The sequence below is a fragment of the Pholis gunnellus genome, assembly GCF_910591455.1.
Source record: "Pholis gunnellus genome assembly, chromosome: 4".
NCBI classification, from domain to species: Eukaryota; Metazoa; Chordata; class Actinopteri; order Perciformes; family Pholidae; genus Pholis; species Pholis gunnellus.
The window spans coordinates 20,604,378-20,627,005 of NC_136530.1; the positions used below are offsets into that span (position 1 = coordinate 20,604,378).

At 43.3% G+C, this 22,628-nt stretch overlaps 1 protein-coding gene across 1 annotated transcript in view; it reads right to left on the reverse strand.

The window, feature by feature from the left end:
• LOC306695082 (tensin-3-like) overlaps positions 1-22,628 on the reverse strand; it is a gene marked incomplete at its 5' end in the record, with an annotated part of 38,406 nt that overhangs the window by 14,118 nt on the left and 1,660 nt on the right. Inside the window, 11 exons of the mRNA XM_079158220.1 lie at positions 7,126-7,194; positions 7,288-7,396; positions 8,425-8,555; positions 12,697-13,659; positions 18,319-18,423; positions 19,966-20,031; positions 20,264-20,393; positions 21,090-21,165; positions 21,264-21,324; positions 21,605-21,717; positions 21,993-22,076. Of these exons, the coding sequence (XP_079014346.1) occupies positions 7,126-7,194; positions 7,288-7,396; positions 8,425-8,555; positions 12,697-13,659; positions 18,319-18,423; positions 19,966-20,031; positions 20,264-20,393; positions 21,090-21,165; positions 21,264-21,324; positions 21,605-21,717; positions 21,993-22,076 (1,907 nt within the window). The remainder of the gene's footprint in view (positions 1-7,125; positions 7,195-7,287; positions 7,397-8,424; positions 8,556-12,696; positions 13,660-18,318; positions 18,424-19,965; positions 20,032-20,263; positions 20,394-21,089; positions 21,166-21,263; positions 21,325-21,604; positions 21,718-21,992; positions 22,077-22,628) is intronic.

Sequence of the window (22,628 nt, forward strand, 5' to 3'; positions counted from 1 at the left end):
ACCTCAATGTCTTCAAAGCTTTAGTTTTAATCAAGACACCACTATCAGTGTCTACCGGGAGCTGTCCACAGTTCTGATGCCATCAGGTCACACTGACTCCAGGTTCCTGAACTTCACTAGCACTGTGTTTTACTTCCTTTATCTGCAAGTGCATCCACAGTATTTTAGGTTACACGGTCAATAATCCACAATAGATCATTACGCTGGAAGAACAAAGCTGTACTCTGTCGCACTGGTTTCTGTGCAACATCCTGTGTATTGTTGATGATCGCTTTGATTGGATTTGTCAAATTTGCCTATAGCCAACTTGTACCACTGTTAAGGTTTTTTGGGGGAGTTATTTCATATGCATCCTGGCTCCAGACCTCTGAATCAACACCTACATCCCTCATTTATTAAGGATCCAACTAAGTCTGGTGTTGACAGATATTTCAACACCAGAACTTAAGAATATCATCGTCAGCTAGCTACATCCATTAAAAATACAGCAACATTAAATGACAACAAGCATAGTTAAACACAAAGTAAAGAAAAGTTTCTTTAATCCTTTTGAATATTTCTTAAATCTTCCAGAAAAACATTAATTCAACTGAAATTTGAAAAAAATATATGAAAATAAATAAAAACGTTGCTTGCTACTGGTTAGGGCACAAGAAAACTAAATAACCTCCCCTCCCAGCAAGAAGCCAACTAACATGAACTCAAAGTCTTGGCTGAAGGACAGAAGGGAAATACTTAACAACATTTCTCTGCTTTCCTTAGAGAGAGCATGTCCCATAGTCTGCGTATAGATCCAATCCTGTCCGTAGTTTTAAGTGTCTTGTTGCCATGTTATCTACTGTATAGTGTAGATATACCAGACACCATTACGTCATTACATATAGGAACACTGATGCTCTGGTACATCTCACACAGACTGAGCTCGTGACACCACAGACCACTTGTCGAGCAACGCTCTCTGCAAACAAAATCCTTGTTTCCTTTTTACACTTTGGTCTCTGCACCCTGAACTGACCTTCTCTCCACTGCGTTGTCAACATTTTCCATCCTTGTGGCTTAAAACTTCGGCCTTTTTTTTTGCCCTTAATTCCCTGCAGTCCTGTGAAAGCCGAATGTTTCTCAGCAGACGTCTGTACAGCGTCTCGTAGCAGCGCTCCCTAATAACTTTTTTCCCCGAGGAAATTATTGATTTCCCCCAATCTCACATGTGGCAGCGAATGTCGTCAACCTGCTTTCAACGCTGGCCAAACGTTGCTGTTGTGGGGCGGAACTATAAATTAATCTGACAGTTATTTTCTGAATTTATCCAGAATTGATTGGTCTACAATATGTCATAAAGTAGGGAGAAATGATATGCACAGTTTGGTAATCCAGGTAAATATTCAGTGTTCATCGATTCATATATGTTTGAATTGTATGCTTGCCTGTCATCACATTTGACATTTTTGCATGAAGGCTGGTGTGCAGTGACTGAAGAACTCCGAGTTTACACTTGCAGTTAATCGGAATACATCACTTGAAAATGTTTTGAACACATTGTTGCTATTTTACCTATTATTACCATCACCAACTTACGAGGTTATATCCAGAAACTGTTGTGGAAATTAGAGGTAAAATATTGTCCAATCTGCTGAGGTCCAAGGTGTAGCTGGTAGCAAATCCTCACAAATGAGAAGCTCAAGTTGATTGATTAATCGACTAATTGTTTCTGCTCTAGTTGAGTTTGCTCTCTGCAAAACCACATGACTTCTGGGGGGCTGTAAAGGCTGAGAAATTTCACTTAATGGAAGTGGCATCGAGCACACCAGCATTCCAGTTTTAACACGCGTGGAAAATATGTGCTAGACTTCCAATGTTCTCTTTGTATGAAATGACTGCAAACTCGTGGCTCAGCAAGATGTAGTTTTATCGTGTATGACATGTCTGGGAGATGTGGGAAGCATTAAGCACCCCGACAAAAAGAAGAAAAAAAACAGCTGAATCTCGAAAGGCTTCTGCAGGAAAAAAGGGGGAAAAAAAGCCTCCATCGGTTAACCACCAATACATCAGTCTTCCATGGCTGCACGTTGGAGTCCAAAATAGCCTTTAAGAGGATGAGATCATGAACGATGCAGTGGAACAAACCATCTCATCATCCCACCGAGTGTGCGATGTCAGAGGGGCTGCATACATACAAGCTGTCCAGAGCCACACAAAAAAAAGTGTTTTCATGCACAAAGAGACAGAGAGACAAAGTTTGGATGGGGGTTGTTTCTTGAAAAGAGAAAAAGGCATCTGACAAAAAAAAAGATTCCAGAAGCTGTCTGCAAATACCAGCGGCCTGGAGGAGAGATGTGAAGTGTTTCTGTGCATGTGTACCCTCCTTAAAATTCCCAGGAGAGACAGAGATAACGCTGTATAAACAGGAGAGAGAATGAGGAGAAAACAGGAAAAAAAATAAAAAATCCTGCTGAGAGAAGGAGAAACAATATCGAACGCAAGGAGGAAGGGAAAAGGTGTTAAGAGTTCATAAGCGGCTTGGAGAGATTGGGAGGGTTTTTTTTACACACAAAGCTCTCTGACACACATGTGCATGCTCGTACGTACCGAGAGACGCAGTCATGGTGTGACACTCTCTGAAGTCTCCCGTTATTTGCCCGGTTTCCTGTTTTAGGATCACTCCTTCACCTTCCTGTTCCAAAGTCTCTATCTCTGTCTGGTATGTTTTGCCTCCCAGTGTGAATGAAACTCTCCCTATTACCAGAATCTCCTCCTCGCCTCTTTCTCCTGAAAGCAATCTGAGCCCCGACTCGTAGAAGTTTTGGTCTTTTTTTTTTTCGTCAGTGGCTGGATTGTTTCGCCGCCATGCCCGAATCCTTGCGTTCCCCCAGATGGAAAAAAAAATAAGCTCCCCGTTTGTTCCTGGCTTGTTGTGACACAGCTTCACTTCTGGGTTTGTATGGAGGGAGGGACAAGAGGTAGAGAGCTGCTCCCCCCTCCCCTCCATGCATGTCTACGTACCCTCCCTCCTCTTCCTCTCACTGACCACTGAGCATTGTTCCTGCTGGGCCACTGCAAGCACTTTCCCCCAATCAGAATGGACTCCAGTGGTCAGAGGTCATATGTGGCCTTTTATGGACCCGAGAGGAGGAGGTGGTGGTGGTGGTGGTCGGGTGGGTGGGGAGGGAGGGAGGGGAGGGGGGGGAGGGGGGTGTCTCTATGGCCTCTCTGTCAAGGCATGTGTGTCCACTCCCACCATCTGCTCGCCACAAACACAGAGACAAAGGCATGCAGACACACACTGACCATGTCTCCTGCCATGTGTCTAATCTTAGCGCGTCATAAATTACACCGTACAGCTCTTGATTGAATTGCGTTGAATTGACTTGTGTGTGTCGGCGGGGACATGTGCTGCGTGCATTATTTGAACCTGTCCCGTGTCACAGGAAATGAGCTCTGTCCATCTGTGACAACCTCAGAAAGCATTAGAAAAGGACAATGACTTAAGAGTGTGTTGTTGTCTAGTGTCCGTCCCTGTATTAAAAGGAGTAGTTTTTACATTTTGGCTACGTTTATTCACGTTCATGTCAGAAGATTTCCACTATACGGCTGTTCAGTGTGAAGCTGCGTAGCTCAGCGTAAAGACTGGAAACAGGGGGAAGCACTGAAAACTTGTAAGATGTATCGTCTCTCTCGTTCATCACTGACAACAAATCCAATCATCTGAAGGAGGAGGAGAGGTTTCCCCTGTCCTCTCTGCCCACTCCCCGGTACTTTCTCCTGACCTTTGACCCCCTGAGGTTCAGACAGTCAAGTGTTTGTCTGAACCAACCATCTGCCTTCGCTAAAGCCTCGGCTCCTCACAGCATCTACATTCCTTTGGCCGAAACCTGCGTCCGGTGGCTGATAGCTTCTGCATTTATCGCTGTTTATTTTGATTCGGCCACAAGTCCATGAAGGAAATGTTATTAAGTAACATTTTAGGGCTGCGCTTTGTCGTCACTAGGAAATGAAAGTATACAGAGGCAGCAGCAGAGTTCGTCTTTGGGTTGATGCAAGGCAAAATGCTGTCGAGGCTTTGCGATGGCTAAAGTATAGAAGAGACAGAAAGGATGCAGTCCGTCTGTTGACATACACTGAAAAATGTTGTTGATTTACATTTCTGTCTTTGGTTAAAGAATTTTCTTTGATGAAATACTTTTAAAACCCAACAGATAAAGTCAGAACGACAATATCTTCAAGCCAAAGGCAGGTTGGTTTCTCAAATGACATGTGTGTCACCCATCAGCCACATTCCTGCGTTTAAGTAATCTCTGTAAGGACTGATTTGGTGATTTTGCAGGTCAAAAGCCACCTAGTGGTCTAACTGGGAGACATTTGGTGTCAAAATGTAGTTAGAAACTATTTTACATTGACATGTAGATCCTGAAATGCTTCTATGTAAACTCTCGTCAAATTTGAGCAGAAATTCAACTCAAAGCAACAATAATCCATATTTCCATGTTAACCATGGATGAAATGTGTAACGTGAAAGGAGTCGCTCATAGTGACAAATTATCACCAAACTCTGCAGTTCCCCTCAGCTCCGCAGAGCGTTTCTAGCAGCTCATTGTTTTGGTTTTGCAGCACTATAAATGTACTGTTTTGGTTCAGTCTTACTGCTCTCATCAACCTCTCCTCCAGCTGCAGTGATGTTAAGTGGAAAAAGTCGGAATAAAAATAGAACATGTGTTGGTGTTTTTGGGCAGCGTGACATTTTGGAAAGTCAGGGCAGTTTTTGATGATGGTGGTACACACCAGCACCGTAACGCAAACACGTGATTATGGAGTATTGAAACAGGGCCGTCGTTTTAAAAATCGTTCGGACTCAAGTGTATGGCAGATCCCTTTTAGAGCGATTTGATGATCTACAGAAACACCGTTTAGTTTTAATCTAGATTTATGCATTTTTCACTGATGTGTAGACGTTTTGGACTTAACATCCCCCAAACAGTACCTCCCTGGATCACTGTGTACTTCTGTAAATATCTGTACAATAACCTCACAGCATGCACATCACATACCAGGAGCCCAGAACGCCAGAGTGTGATCAGCCCGGTGATAACACAGTGGGAGCACAGCTGAAGGGCTCAGCACGGCTGGCTGAGTGCTCCGCTGTTGTTTTGGAGCTGGATCTGCTGCTGCCCACATTACAGTAGCCTCGGGTCAAACTGTGATCACGGTAATGACTAACGTTAAGTACAAATAATTGAAATGGGGGAATCTGAATTGTTTTCCAGACAATCGTCTGCCTTTAACGTGGGAAACAGGAAACTCTCGTCTGCCCCCCCCAGACTGGTGGTGCGCTCCAGATATTCTGTGTCCTTTGTTAATTCTTCTGTCCATCCAGAGGAGAAAAGTAATCTGGTGTGTTTTTTCTGTACACAAGGAATAATGACTCTTTCATCAGCTCCTTCTCCATCCGGCCTGTTCAAAAGGTGTTTACAATAAACAGGCGGATCTGCCCTTTAAGAGAATGAACTGATCCGTCTGCAATACGGAGCAACATGTCATCAGAAATAGTTCTCTGGTTTTGTTATCAATAAATGGATGACAATATGCTCTGGTCTCAATATTTGATGTGAACTGATAATAAACAGATTTGCCATTGAAATGTTTGCCGTTCAATTTTAAGATTGAAACAAGCTTGACTTGATTAACATCCTAAACTCAAACAACCCTTAAATAAAGGTTCTTGAGTTGAGTTTAAAAAAAACTGTGCGGTGCGATGAAATCACTTTTGTCTGTTTTGCCATCTGTTTCTGTTTTTTAACACCTTAAACACAGCCCTGTATACCATTTATAATTCAGCATTTAACATGTGCAAATGGTCAAAATGCAGAGACTTATACAGTCATGAACTCAGTCACTCTGCTGCATTTGAATTATACTGCAGAATTCTGCACGTTTGCCATGATATCATGAATCCAGTGTGTGATAGTAGAGTACATTATGTAGTATCCAGTTGACAAGCAATCAGCTAAATCTCTTCAAAATGAGCATTTTAACAGGAAGCATTTACTTCCCTTTCATGACTCAATGCCTCCATATGATCATTTATAAAGGTTTTTATGAAATAGTGGTTCTACCTTTAACAAATGTTGTGAATACTCATTCTATTGTTGCCAAAATATTGCTGAATACATGTATTCTGTCGCACCCACCTGGACGCCTCGCAGAGGGTCACATATTTAGAAATACTTTGTGCCTTTTCAGCCATTTGTTTTTGTTGGTTTTGGACTATTAAAGTAGAACAACTTGCTATTTGATGTTGTTTTCTGCTTCATTATTTTGCAGAGGCCAGTTATGTTCAGCAGCTCCTCCAAACCTTTAGCTGAGGTGAAGGCAGGCAGTCAATTCAGGATACAAAGATGGATTTACCATCTTTTTCCTACTTCACAACAGAATGAGTCAACAGAAACTGTTGAAATTATTTTTGTCCGAGATTTTGGTCGTGTTCCCACAGTGGCACCCTCCCTGTGCTAATTATTGTCACATCATATGTTGTCTTTTTCCCCTCTGCGGTAAAGCACAAAAGCACATGGCACTCGGATCAGATATGAGACACAACCGCTGAAAGACGCTTGTGTTTTTTGACACCACAGTCAATTTCTTCTGCAGCTGTGTGGTACATTATCTCCTCGGGCAGGATGTCCCAGCAACAAAAGACCCTCCCCTCTCCTCCCGCCCCCTCCCAGAACAGGAAGTGAGTGGACATCCTGCCTGCAGTGGTCTCTTCCTCTGTTACCGTCAACTATTATTAGAGTCCAGTATCAGCTGTCCCTTCATGGATAACCCAATCCATTTTATCAACCCATCCAACCACTTTTTACCTCAAGCCAGACCCGACTTACCACAAACAGAGCCGTGCCCACATATCCAGCCAACAAAGGACAGGCCAAAGGACAGACACACACACAGGTGTGTGTGTGTGTGTGTGTGTGTATTTGGTAAATTATGCCAAGAGGACATTCCAGCCGGCCCTTGAACCCTGTCCGGCAGCAATCAGGAGCTCAAGCGTTCAAACTCTAATGGCCTCGCCAGTCACACACACACACATATACATATACAGTACATGGTCACACACACTCTCTCTGGGAAGTGTACCTTGTGTCCAGCTGTGTTGGTCCCACTGCCCACCAGTCCTGAGCTGGGAAAATCCTGAGAATTGTTTCGCTGGGAAGAGACGGCAGACGCTGATAAGATTCCAAACTGCGGACACACCCACATGAAGACGCATCAAGTGTCCATTCTGACCTTATCTCTTACCGTAGGGCGTCGGAGGAGACACTGGGAAGGCCGGAGTAGCAGGGACAATGTCAGGGCTGTCTGTCTGTCCCCGATAGTCCACGCTGTTGGGTTTATAGAGATGTCCATGCTTTAATAAAGAACAACAGGATAAAAGAAAGTGAGAAAAAAAATAAGGGGAAAAGTCAATAACATGTTTTTGTAAGTCTTACAGGCGAACAAGCCCACAGACACACACACACACACATCAGCAGACATCAGTCTTGTGATCTGTGTGTGGCTACTGCCTCTGTTTTGGTGTAAACAGTTTGGCCATTCATGCCACCCAGCCGTATCTTCAGTGAGTGCAAGAGCAGAAACATAAAAAAAAAAAAGAAAAGAGGGAGGAAAGTAGAAAAGAAACATCTACAGAGATGCAGATAAAGTCATAATCATATTCTATACAGACATTTGAACTGATATTAAAGTGATACATCTTTTTCTTTTATGTAATTCAATAACATGTGAATTCAGAGTCTTTGAAAGTTTTGGGACAAGTCAAGACATTGAGACCAAATTGGCGTTCAAGACCGACGTTAAACAAGCTCGAGCACAAGTCTGAAACAATAAAAAAGTAAATAAATCCACATAAATTCAAACAGCAGTTTGAGATGCAATGACACCATTAATAAACCAAAACATGACATGCAACAATTGCAAAGTTACAAACTAAATATTCTTGTTACAAGATAACAAAGAAGAAAATGTGGTATCTTTCACATTTGCACATGAAACTACACATCTAAAATGAGAATTCTTAGTTGTAATCGTACATTGCACAGAAGCATGTGATATTCTGCGTCTCTTTTTGGAACTGCAGCTGACGGATAGCAGAGCTCCAGACTGCTACAAGAGCCATCAACCCCCGCTGATGCATTTTTTTATTTATTGTTTTAAATCAAGACATAGCTCAATGTTTGGTCTCCACATACTCCTGCTAAATGTTCCCCTATGTTCACCAGCGAGTCTCTAATTGTGTCTCTCTGCGGTTTGCTGCTGAGCAGGTACAGTGTACATTTTAAGAGCTGTTTTCTCTCAAAACAGCTGTCTTGCTGAAAACAGTACATTTGTGTCAAAGTGTCTGTCAGCTGAGGCGAGGAACTGGGAAATTGGGATCACCTGAGATGGTGAGAAGGGGGGAGTGCAGACGGGCGAGCCTCTGAAGCTCTGAGCACCATCCCGCCTCCATCCTGGAGAATGGAGACCGGCGTAGTCCGTCACGTCACTGGCCTGCATCTGCTGCTTCCAACCTGAGATAACGAGAGAGGGGAGGGGGGCGTGGGAGGCAGATAAAGAGAGCCAGACAGTCAAACAGATTATAATCTGGAATATAATCAGCCAAAGAATCAAACACAGTCATGCATTCTTCTATGAATTTAAACGTCCACAAACAGTTCGGTCTAACACAAACACAGCATTAAAACAGCACTGACGCTTTGTTGGGAAATGGCAATTAAAGGTGATGACAGTGGTTCATGTGTTAGCGTGTTTGTCTCTGACAAAAGCGTCTTAACGGCACTGGGCAGCTCCTGTCATCAGGTCAGACCCTGTGTGACCAAACAAGACTTCACTGTGACCAGATGGTGGAACGTCGGAAAAAAAACATCTGTCGGACGATCGGTCCAGTTCTCTTTTCAGATGTGAGTGCATCATCAGGTTACTGTTTAGTTTTTAAAACACTAAAATATCGACATCTGTACCAGCTTTAAAAAAAATCCTGTATCGGTTAGCTTTCAAAAAGCCTGGTCGTAAACTAAACCTTTTATTTAAGAGCACTGGAACGATACAGTTATCGTTACAAGGGGGTGCAAAATATTTGCTATCGGCCAGTTCAATTCAAAACCTGATCTGCCTTCAGAAACATCATCTCTTCTGATGCTACTAACTCACGGGACCTTGGACCGGCTGTACAAGGTTACAGTGAGTGTTATACAAGTGTAATGTCAGCTAGCTAACGGTGACTTGCGTGACTTTTGGGTGTGTAGTCTTTCTACGTATATTCAACAGCTTTACGACAAACTTTTCTTGACATGTGAAATTATCTTTTTAATTGACAAGCGTAACGTGAACTACCGGTGCAAGCAAGTACCGCTCTGGATCTTTGTCTCGGCTTTTGGTGGATATGGAAACTGAGAGGAAATCTGTGCTTTCTGCGAACGTGAATGGTGTTAAAACTCTCGTGGGACAGCAAAAGAGGTAAAAAGCCAATAGTGTCAGGAGGATTCTTTTCGGTTGCCTTGGTAGCTGGTTTACTTGTGCCATGAGTAGCGCAGTTAGAAGGTTCTCATGGTAGAAACACTGAACAATTTGTAAAACTCTCGACAGCTCTTGTACTCACAAGTTATATTACAAAAATGACCAAATGTTACTGTAACGCAACCTTGGAAAGATTATGGAAACATCAGTTACACACCGTAACACAGAAGCCACAGTCTGACGAGTGTGTCATGATTGAGGTCGACCGTATATGGGACCACACTTAATTGTGCATATCAACTATAAACAGCAATGTGGAACATTGTGAGCTCCGCTTACATTGTGAGCATCCACCATCTCAAGCTCGCATACTAGTCCAACTGAAACTAATCCGGTTCCTCTTCTACACCAGAGGGCCAGCTGAGGGTGTTTCTTTTTTTTGTTTTTTTGTACAGTGTCGAGTATCACTTGATACCCGCTGTACTTGTGAGGAGGCGATTCACTTTTGAAGACTTCAACTCCAAAGCTTAGAGACAGAGGAAGACGGAGGGCATGATGCAGACACACTGGAGTGCGAAGTGTTGTGTCAACACTTCAAAAGCATTCCTGATCACTTACAAACTCCTGCCTCAAAACATGGCTTTGAAAAACACACGTTTCCAACTGCTGCAGTAACTCAGCAGTGAAATATTAGTGGTACTGCTTCAATCATGCCCTCGGGAGATTCTCAAACTCGCCTACCCGCATACATACAAAAACACATGCTGCGTTTCCTGTGCTCAAATTCCATGATCAGGAGAAGAGCCACCAGACCTCTCATCGACCTGACGCTAAAAACAGGTCAGAGGTTAAATGTCAGCGGTAATGTAACCCCGCGAGGCACATGGCCGCGGGGTTAAAGATTCAGGAGCTGTCACGGATGCTCTGGACTGTCAGGAGCTCTCCCATAAGAACCACCGGGCCCACTCGGGGTTAGCTTTGATGCACCAGCTGCTCCGCATGCAAAGAGCCGGGAAGCGATGACATCACCCGCACACCTATGACCCACTGTTCTCAAACAGAAAATTAATCAAGGGTGGAGGTCGCGGCAGAAATGTGCCTCTTCTTCCTGGCTGCGTCCCAGTGGATATTAGAGGGAGTAAATCTGCCGTATGTACCAGCTGGGGGACAAGAAACAGTGATGGAGAGCCAAAGATGGCTGACGTGGGAGGATATCAGGTCGTCTCCAAGTCAAACAGCTAAAGCAGTCATCGGTGAGAGTGAATTCATGAGTAGACTACATCGAGGGAGCAACTTTTCTATCCTCCAGCAATTCCAGATAGTAAATAAAAATGGAGGCAGTGGACTCCTTTTGGCTTTCGCCACATCAACAACTTCGTTGTAGTGTAGTAAAAAGTCACAAAGTTCTGATATTTGTGAATTAATTGCAGTCTTCAAACTTCTTGTACATGAGCAACATTACAGCAATATTGTCTTCCATAAACAACTTCCCTTCCTCGTACTTTTGTTGATGACTTTTAAACTAAAAATGATACAAGGGACAGTAAAAAAACCTATTAAAAGACTAATTGTATTAAAAAAAGGGATAAAAACCATTCCCAGTCTATTTTAGGCAATATTGGTGTGTATTAGTAAACTGTATTGGCTTCACAACCGAGTCTGACAAAGCTGTTGAGGTCAGTCTAGCTTCTTGATCCAGAGGCCTTGAGGCAGATAGACAGATTGCAGACCGATGGGCCTGAATCATTTTAAAATCAGCTCTTTTTTTGACGTCCACAGGTCTGTTAGGTTTCATCGTGCGTCACAAAAGGTGGAATCATTTTATTCTGATGTGCTGTGAAAGCAACAGGCATGCAGGTCTAAATGATAGATAGGCCAGTATGTTAAAATCCTGAACTACGACAGTTAAGAGTCCCGACGGCTCCCTGGCTGCTGCTGTTGATAGAGAACACATGTTAAACATGTTTGCCTTATCCCAGATTCAAAACAGTTGACCTGCACTATTAAAACTTCCCTTTCTTTGTCAGGATTTGAACTATTGTGTTATAGTTTAGGTATGCGGAGGATTGATTCTGGATCTAGATCTGCTAAAGCTGTGAGCTCTCTCATGTCTCACTGAGGTGAGAGGTCAGATTGCTCCTTCTTCACACATACTTCACTTATGTAACCTTCTCTTCCACCGCTGTACATTTCCATTCAAAATACGACAGATTGAAGGGTGAACACATTATCGTGCTTACATTGCAGGAATATTCACTAACTGTTTAATCGAATGCTTCCACCCTTTCAGCAAACACTGTGCGCTCTAACAAACACACCTTCTGTTCTTCAACAAACCCAGATGTAGATTTCCACAATCGGGCAGCGCTTCAGTATTTCGGTCTGGGTTATGAATGTTTCTCTGTAAGTGCAGGCTGCACTGAGCTCCACAATATAACACGTCCAACGTACAAGCTTCATCTGCCAGCCAGCTTGTTGGCACACGTGTATTTTCTTTAGCGTGGCATTTCAGCCAGTCACAGTATTACAGTGGACTGTTTTATGTCTCTGTACAAGTAGAGCTGTGTAAAGGTACTGTTGTATTGCACCACGGTAAATGGTCAGTTTACCCAAAATACGTACATTTTTAGTTATAGCTGTATTTAGCAATACAGAACATGTTGGCTATAGGTGCTGAGGTTTGATCAGCCTCGTAAACATCCACTGCACGCTGTCCACTCTTCAACACAGCAGGGCTTTGAGCTAAATGCTAATGCTGCAATGTTAATGTGCTGAGGCTTAGCAGGTATACAAGGTACACAAATTGCAGCTGAGGCAGATGGGAATGACAGTAGTTCTGCAGGTATTTGAGTCATGAAGCAAAAGATTAGATCATGTGTGTACCAGATTTCAAGAAAAAACACCCAAGAGTTGTTGAGAACTTTCACTCAAAACATCAACCTGCTGGTGGCGCTAGAGAAAAAGTCAAGAGGATCACCAAAGTCAGTAGGACTCATCATCTGGGAACCATGACTGTCTGTACAAAATTTCGTGGTAATACATCCAATAGTTGTTGGAGATTTCAGCCTGGTGGACTAACCGATCAACAGCGCCAACCCTAGAGCCATTCTGCGAGGCAAGATAAGGATTCGGCATTGTTTGAAACTAGTATTTCTATTCTGTGGTGTGATGCTTCACTCATTATCACTGTCTTACCTGACAGATGGGTAGTTCCCTTGTGGCTGAGGCCGTTGGAGTGGACGGAGGCGGAGCGGGACAGGGGGGCACAGCGGGTAGGAACGGGAATAAAGGTGGGGTCCAGATCTAGAATCAGCAGGTTCAGCTGCTCTATGGACTCGTCAATATCTGTAGTTAACGACGACAAATCCTCGTCTTGGCAAGATGAAGCGAGTGCGGTACTAACGGACTGTATGTCGTGTGTAACATCTGTGTGTTGTGTGACGTTGTGTGCGCCATCCTCGTTCGGCGGCCCTCTCTGCACCGCTTCGCTGCTGCTGAGTCCTCGAGGTGGGGTGTTAGGAGCCACCAGAGGCGGCGGCCTCAGTTTTCTCAGCCGGCTCAACCGCTCTTCCCCATCAACTTGAAGGGAAGCGTCAGTGACGACGTCAACCATCTGCTGCTGCCGAACCCAGGAGTGCGTGGAGTACTCAGCGTGGGCTGATCTCTGAGTTTCAGGCAGGTTCTCAGAGGAGAGGGAGCAGATGCTGCTTGAGCTCGGCATGTCTGAAGCGGGAGGTGCTACGCCATCTACGTCGTCCTCATCATCTAATATGTCGGTTTCCCTCTCGCTGGACGAGGCCTCTCCATTGATAACGTGTCCCAGTTCAGAGTCGTCTCCAGTCATCTCCCCCTCCCATCCGCTGGACGCAGCAAGCTCAGTCATGACCTCCAGAAGAGGCTGAGTAATCTCAAAGTCCAACCCGGAGAGCAGCTTCCCTGCCTGGGTACACTTGTCCCGTGCAGCCCCCCTGCTCCGTCCGGCTCCGGTCCACCCCTGAGAGGCAACAGACAGGCCTGAGTCACTGCTGGCAGACGGAGCTCGGTCACTGCAGCTGGGGCTGCTGGTGGTCAGGTGGAACGACGCTCCTTCCTCGCTACTCTTCTTCCTCACTCTGGCAAACAAACTGCCATTTCCAGGGTCCAGGACGTGAGGCGGAGCTGTGAAGACAAAATTACAGATGTCAGGAGAAGGTTTATGTGTTGACGGAAGAGTGAAAACAGATGAGAAGGTGACCTATAGAAGCAAGGGTGTCGGTTTGATGTCAGATGTGAGAGGACGTGATGAAATCCGGGAGTCTTCAACCGCAAAAAAAACAACCAAATCTGCTATTTCATATTTAATGAAAGTATTATAATTAAAAATGTTCACCTGTACATCAAATTAAGGCTTTAACTAACTTTTTTTATTTAATTTTATCATCAATTATGTTCTTGACTAATCAATTAATCGTGTGGTTTACCAAATGAAAAAAAACACTGAAATAAAACAAAGATATTGAATTCGCAATCAAGAAAAAACATTTATAACAAAGAAAAAGCAGTCAGTATTCACATTTCAGTTTTGCTTAAAATAAAAGACTTAAATGATAAATCGATGATCAAAATTGTTGCAGATGCAATTTTCTTTCCATCAGCTACTAATTTATGTGATTAATTGTTTCAGCTGTAATATAAATTAATCATTTTCCCTTAAAAATGTGCAGCAGTTCCGCCAATTAGTGGTTTATGTATGTGCATGTATGTAGCCTTAAAGGCAAAATGTTTACAAATCACAAAGCGTATTGCTGTGACATCACTGTAACAACTGAAGGTGAGCTACAGTAAAGGAGCATATTAACATGTTTTAACTCCCATCTTCTCTAATCTGTGAACAGAGCTGCACGGAGAACACTGATTGGAGAGATTTTAGTGAGTTGATCAAAGCTAAATGTAAAATCTTGACTAACTAACTCATTTGTAACTCTAGCACAAATAACACCTTTGTATTGAAGATACTCCTACTACATATATACCTGCACTACTACTGTATGTGATACAACATGACACACACACACACACATACACACACACCACCTGTTAGACCACAGACATCACTCCAGACACACTCCATGGAGATAACACAGAGGCCCTTTGTGTAGGCTGACGGATGCATGCGTGTTTAGTTGTGTATGTGTGTGTCATGCAAAGGACGCGTCCATCATAGACGTGTACCTGAGGTCAGATAGAGCTGATTGCACACACACACACACACACACACACGCACACACACATATATACTTTAACTGTCGTTTGCAACAAGAGAGTGTATTTCTAAGTCCTACTGCAAGTTGGAAACCTACTAGAGCTGGGACAATCAATCTATTAATCAGTTGATCAATCAAAAGAAATGAATCAAAATTAACCAATTATTTGATAATTGATACATCGTTTAAGTAGTTTTTTTATGCAAAAATGCCCAGCATTCCCTTGTACTTGCTTCACAATTATAAAGATTTGCTGTTGTTTTTTTGTCAAATATGATAGTAAAACTGAACACATTTTGGTTTTAGACTTTTCTTTAATGGAAACCAGAGGAAGTTGCACCGCTAAATGTATTAGACATTGCGTATTAGAACTAAACAAGCAAGTACTTTCCTGATAAAGGTCGTTACATTCAAATTAGATAAGAGTGCCTCATGCAGTAACAATACAATCAGAGCATACCGGAGCTGTATGAGCACAGCTCTTAAGTCCAGAGAGGCAATAAAACTCAAATACCAGACATGCATGTTAAAACCTCACAGCTGGACTGTTAGGTCTCTCACACACTAGTACGTTCACACAAACACTGGTAACTTTCCCCAATACTGTAAGAACTTTGGTAGAAAATACCAGACTAACATCAAAAAGCAGCTCACTTACTCACCAGCAGTCCGTCAGAAAAACTTTCACTGTTCCCACTGTGGACTAGAAACAGGATGGAAATGCTCTCTGAAGCCTCCCTTCGGAGTCAGAGAAAGAGGAAAAGAGAAACAGATGACAAGCTGAAAGAGGGGGCAAGGACGAGGACAGAATGAAAAGGATGAGGAGACAGACAGAGAGAGGAAAAAGGGAGGCTGAAAAGGATTCAGACCAGCTTAGTTGAAGTTTGCTCCTCTGCTGTCGTCCTCTCAGGCTGCCACAGGAAGACAAGAAAGAACATTCTTTCTCTTAAGGTGCTAACAGCCCCCCAGTGTCCCCCCCCACCCCCCTCCCTCCCCCCTCTCTCTCTCTTTCCCCTCTCTCGTGTCACTACTTCCTCGCCTGCTCAGTCCCTGCACTACCAATCCCCGCCTTCTCCGTCACGACAGAATTACCCTTGTTTTGCCTCATCCCTCCTCCTCTTCCCCCCCCAGCATCCTGTCCCGGCTGACACAGGTAGGTAATGCTGTGCAGAGAGTGTGCGCTCATGCATTTTCATGTCGAAGGGGGAAAGCAATAGAAGGAAATCGAAGGGTGGATCATTCACCAGGCTGCATGCAAGCACATATATCTGCACACAGGTGGAGGAGTGTGTGCAACACACACACACACACACACACACAATGCACTTTCAAGAAGGGAAACACAAAGCACAAGGACCTTGAGCTGGCCAAATATGGAGAGGGGAATGTAAACATGGGGGCGGGCTCTGGAGAGACTTGTGTGCAGAAGGGGGAAGGGGACAGATTGGACAAATTGCAACCTGCAACTTGAACCTGAAAGCAACACGCTTCAGCTGGAAAAATAAAGACCATGATAAAGGGGAAGAGAAGCAAAGGAGAGTAAAAGAAGATGGGGGAGATGGAGAGATAGGGGCAGTGGATGGGGAGGGGTGTGAGTGGGCTGAGAGGGTAAAGTAGAACCACCTGGGGTTGAAAACAACATTCTTGCGACTGGCTGCGTTGCTAACTTGCTGGCACCCTCATTATGCTCGTGTGCTGACGGTTAAAGGTAATGGCCACGTGCGTGTTTGCGTTCATGTGAGCATGTGTGTAAATGTGCGTTTGCATGCCACTTTTGTGCATTTCTCCCCCAGTGATCGGTCCATCTAAATTACATGCCTTGGCAGAGCAGATTTAGCAGCGGCATAAAACAGCTGGAACTAAAACCTCAACCGCCGCTTTAAGTGATTGTTTAGGTTTAAGCTGTCTGGCTGTGTGTTTTTGTGCTGGTGTTTTTCTGTGTGTTATTCCACTTAAATGGAAACTCTTTGACAAACAGCCACCTCCAAATGCAAGGGTCTGGTCTGGCTGAGTCGAGATGATTGTCATTTACGCCCATTCCCAGGAACAGTCATCATGACCACAACAGTTGTAAACTGTCACTCTGATGACCAGACAATTACCCACAGCACTGACCACAGCCAAGACCAGAGTCTAAACAGACCATCTCCCAGACTGGATCTGCACCCGCAGAGGAATACGACTTCTGGAGAGCAGTCGGAGATACATTAACTGATATATTTTGGTAACTTTGGGGAGGAAAAACCAAAAAAAAAACCACTTAACTTTGACAAATCATCTCTCAAAGTTGTTAAGATTAACATGTTAGCAAACAGCTGCCAACATCCACATCCACCTGATGAATTTATGTCCATTATTGAATCTTCTTTTAGCTCCATTTTGGTCCCCACTCCCCACCTAACCTGACCGCCAGATGGTTTGCTACACTGAACCATCTCTGAAGCTGTCATTGGAGACTGTTTGGAAAAGGGCAGTCACTTTCAAAAGAAATACTTGGCAGGTGACTGGATGAACCATCTGTCAATCAAACGCTTGCTGAAGCGAGTATAGGGAGAGGAGCAAAAACATCTTTTCCATCGAGAAAAGCCTCCGGTGCTGCTCTTTGCTCTTCTTTCAGTGAAGAAATACTCTCCAGTTCTGATATAACTGATGCTATTGCAGCATCTATACGCCATTGTCGTCTCACACACACACCTAAGCCTCGCCCGTAGCTGCCAGTAGCTTCTCGCAGGATGCTTGGTCCGTGCTCTGGCTTGAGCTGGTCCAAATCACCGGATGGATTCACACATTATTGTTCACTTATGGAAATGACCTGCGGCCTCCGAGTGCCCTTCTAGTTATGAATGTGTTTTTTTGTTGTTGTTGTTTATTCTGCGGAGCGGATACGCATCACGGGGCGGAAACTAATTATTTTTTCACTTTCATTAACAGTGCAAGATAACGCATGGCCTTGGCGGAAACTTGCGCTCTCAGAGAGCTCTTCTAGTTCTCTCTGGTTCAGCTCTGAGACCAACTGATGTTACATTACATGCAGACTTTTGATCCATTGTATAAAAATAGATTAGTAGGAGGATCATTAAAGAACTATGCCTGTGATTTAGCATTTTTTACACCATTTACTGGAAATCATGTGGAGTCAAAGCGGTGTTTATCAGTCCGGCTCACAACTTTACTGTTTCAGTTGACCCTCACCGCTCTCATAGCTTCCTTTCTGGCTGCCGTCAACCGAGGAGAGCGTTTATTAGTTAAAGAACCAGACATGTCTGTCAGGAATTGATGGAGGCCAAATCATTAGTTGTGAAGGAGGTAAAACTTCTAAAAGTCAAAACTAAGCAGCCCTGGATTGGCATTCTGGTTTTCCTAAGAATTCCACCATGGAAACAGAATAAAGGTCACCATTATGTAAGAGCAGAGCAGACACGTTGATTTATCTCCCATGATGTGCTGTGTCTTCAAAAGTAGTGCTTTGCTGTTGAATCCTGTCTAATAATTAAGCCAGAGACACAACGGGAATCGAGAACAACAGGAAGAGAAAGTGAAAGAAAAGAAAGAAAAACGTTAGAATGCAGCTCACCTGTCTCAAGAGAAGACGCGTCTTGATATGAATCTCGTCTAACCAAAGGGTCTAAGGTGTCATAGTCCACCGTCACACAGCGTCCGTTGCCCCACAGCTCTCTGCCTGCACATGGAAATGACAAACAGACCAGCAGACAAAGAGGCAGTCCTGGTCAGGAGTCAGTTAAACAACAACGGCACACACCAGATCTCATTTGAAGTTTGATTTAAGAAATAGTGTGAGCTTTGATTCTGGTTTTGCTCAATGTCTGTGTCTTGCATGTGCGTGTGTGTGTCCTGGTTTTGCCCGCCTCTGTGTTTTAGCACGTACACTATCTCCAGTCAGAATTCCTGCCAGATGTGTGTGTGAGATAACTCCTCATATTGCTTCCTGTTGAGAGGCGAGGAGTGAGATTGTGAGCGCTGAGTGCCAGTTTGGCTGTCATGCCCTCCTCCCGATGTCCAACACTGCCCCCACCTGGGTGACTGTTTGTTAAACTTGATGGTTGTGTTATTCATTCACGAGTAGTGAGTGTGTGTGTGAGTGTGTGTGTGTGTGTGTGTGTGTGTGTGTGTGTGTGTGTGCAGGTGTACTGTTTCAAACTGAGTCATTTCTGTCTCTTCTGCTTGAATTAGCAGACAGTGATGTCTGGTGCAGTCTTTGTTCATCTGCAGCCCAAATAATGTGTTTGTGTGGATGAGGGGGTTTTTGTGCATGTGTGAGTGTGTTCTGGGTGTCCAGGTGTTTGGATGTGTCAGTTTGAACAGTGGTTCCCAACGACGGGGTCAGACAGGATGACAGGCGAATAAACAAAACCTCCTAAATTACTGGATAACTTTACTTTTTCGGGTCTGTCGGCCCACGGTTTCTGCCCCCATTAAAATGTCAGAACTATTTCCATGACATTTGGTTCACACATTCATTGTCCCCAGAGGATGAATCATAATAGCTTCCCTGACCTTTCCTATAGCGCCACAATGAGGTAGAAATTTGTATCCAATGCTTTGATTGATGACTAAATACCTGCAAAACCAATGACATTCCCCATCAGCCTCAGCTGTCTTTCGGGTACTATGCTAATTATTAAATGTTAACAAGCAAACACGCTAAGCTAAGATAGTACATATGGTGTACACCTGCTAAACAGATAGCGGTAGACTTTTTATCGTGGTTTTTTTGTGACTATCAATAAAAGTACGAAAGCTTGGACCAATATATAGTCCCCACTGACGTCAGGACAGCAGAGTTGCTGCCCATCTTTCGGCGCAGTTTGAAAACTCACCTCTTCAAGAAGTGCTACCCTGAGCCTTCCACTTAGCACTTATTTTATTCATACTAGTTTGTTGCACTTGTTTTCGTTTGTTTCTGCACTGTACTTTGGCTCTGAGTTATGCTCTTGGATGCTTGTTTGGGAAAGGAGATGTACTTATGACTTCTGGTGACTAGTAGTTCTCTTGAATACCTATGTTAAATACACTTATTGTAAGTCGCTTTGGATAAAAGCATCTGCTAAATGACTGTAATAATGTATATAGTTAATAAAGCTTGGCAAAACCTCTGAAACACATTTTCACCTACATATTCTTTCTCGGTTCTGTTATCCAGTTCACTGTAGCCGTGTTTGCTGGTGCCTTTAGTTTACTACAAGCTTCAGAAGAAGTGTACCTGTAATCTTTTCAGGGCTGTCGGAAAGCAACAGCTCCACTTTTCCATCTTCTGGGAACCGGGCATCTGGAATAATAACAAAATCAGACAGCTGGACAGTAAACTTTGCACACTGGACATATTTCCATGTGTATTTCACAGCTGCACAGCAGCACAGCTGATACAGGGTCCAAGGTTAGTTCTGATAGGTGTTGTTTACATTGGAAGAAGACTGAAGGAGTTATGAGTTACTGATTGAGATGGATATTGCTGCAGAGTGTGATAGTGGCTGAAACAACAGCGTGCAGCTTATAAATACCTTCACTGGCACAGTCCAGGTCGGCCTTACAGAAAGTGAGGCTGTGTCCGGTTACGAGGCCCGTATGAAACTGAACACGGAAGACAACCTGACGGCTGGCTGACTGGCTGTTTTTATCATAACAAACCACCTAAAATCAGACAGAAGATGACACACGTCTTGTATGTGCAGCTCTAATCAGATTCACTGAGAATAATGGCTTTCTGTTGCATCGTCATTCACGCTACATAAGAGGCCACTTCCTGTCAATTTAGGTTTATGAATGGGAACTATGTTTTTTTTTATTCATTTTGAATTAAAGATTCGTCTTTAATATTTGTGATTTATTTTGTCATATTTTTTAAATACATTTTAAACATATAAGACTTTACAATAGAACAATTAATTGTAACTCTATATTTTACAGGTCCAACATTTCTGAATACATTTTCTGATCATTTCTAAGAATTTTCCTGGAAAGAATTGTGCAATTTGATGCAACTTACAGAAAGAAAGAGACAGCTTTTTTTGTACACTTCTAATAATTAATTCCAAGTCATTTCTATCGTAAACTAGAAGGTCTTTTCACCAGTGTCAGCTGAACATTAAAAAATGTGAAATTTGTCAATAGGCAAGCTTTTATTTTAAATATATATTAATTTTCCTTAATACATACATCAGAAATATAATCTATACATTCGCAACAAGACAAGTAAAATAGGGTTTCTGCAAGGTTGGCTTCTAATGGTTCCTAATAAACATGTTACAATGTGTTCCTGACACTGCAGTAGAAAACAATACCTTTATATATAAACCTAAATGATCAAAAGAAAACATTGCCACTCACCATGATGTCCCCTTTGAGCAGCTGAGCTGGCTGGAGCACAAAGTAGAGGCGGTCTGTCTGGGCTGCAGTAACATGGCTGAGATTGATACAAACACACATTACACACTATATTCTATTCTGAATAACATCCTGCCATGTTGGGAGATTACAATGTGATCTGATGTGGTTTCTCACTAGACTGCTGATGTGCAAACAGCTTGTAGACTCTGGTAGACTCTCAGGAAGAGACTACATGCTGGGAAAAGGAAGACTTTCATCACAAAAGATCGTAGTTCACTTGAGAAAGAAAATGTTCAGCATTGTTCAAGAAGCTTGTCATTAAAGCAGAGCTGTTTGAGACTTTGACTTGATTTAGACGACTTTTGGACGTTACAGGTTTTACATTTTAAGCTTTCCTTCGTCTTCCTCAATAAGATGAAAATAAGAATACAGTGTATGCCCTCTGTGTAGGGGACTTCTACAACGGCCAGCTACTGCTATTTGCTTCCTCTTATTCAGTTCAGACATCTGCTTACCTCCATCTGGTCGTATTTTGGGAAGACCGTGCAGAACAACACACAGGAGGAAAGACGGCGAGGGACACATCCTCAGTCCGCCCTTCAACATGCTTCCCAGCATCCACACATACCTGGAGAGCACAGAGAAACACATTCATGCTGTTGTGACTGGATACAAGTGTGGTTGTGATGTTCATTGAGACCTTCTCCTTGTGTCAGTACCTAATTGTAGCTTTATTATAGTAACTATTTCACAAGAGGATAAATCAGGTGATTAGTGACCCTGCACTCTGAGGTCAACAGTCACATCAGATTCCTCGGTCTACACCGAAGATCAGAGGCTAAGGCCTGAACCAGAGCTGACCTTTGACCTTCAGTGGTCCTGCTCAACAGACCCTGTTCTTACCGTTTTTGCGAGGGGGTCATCAGAGCCGACAGTTTGTCATTGTAGAACCTCCTCATGGCAAATTGGTCGAGAGAAAGTTCTGCACTGAGAGAGAGGCATATATTCAGATGGTGATGCATTTTACACTCCTCAGTTCACCTACATGTACCTGAAGTCGTATCTAACCATGCAGATAGTTTGATTTTTATGTGCCGAGGTTTTGAGATATCTATCTCTGAGATTTCTGTCTCTGATGGGCCACTCAGCAAAAACTCATGCTGTGCAGCCAAACCCACAGAGATGAAGATCATGTGGTGTGATCGAAAGCTCTAGTCTAGAACATACTAAATAGAGCATGATATTGTTTTCTCAACCACAGAATTATCTCGATTCATAAATATGTCAGCTTTAATTTGGGGGAAATCTGTTTTGCATTGCATTTTCTTCCTCCTTGACAAATGAATATATATTACCCACAATGCAACTCAACGTCTGACAGCTCAGTCAAATATTTGTGTGTGTTATGCCAGCAGCAGCTACTGTAGCCTTGAGCCACTATCCTCAGTACAAGTCTGGTAAACTCACTTCTTTTAGACTTCACACTCTGTTTTGTTTTAATTTTCACACCTGTCAGCCCCAACCAACAATCAGACGTCA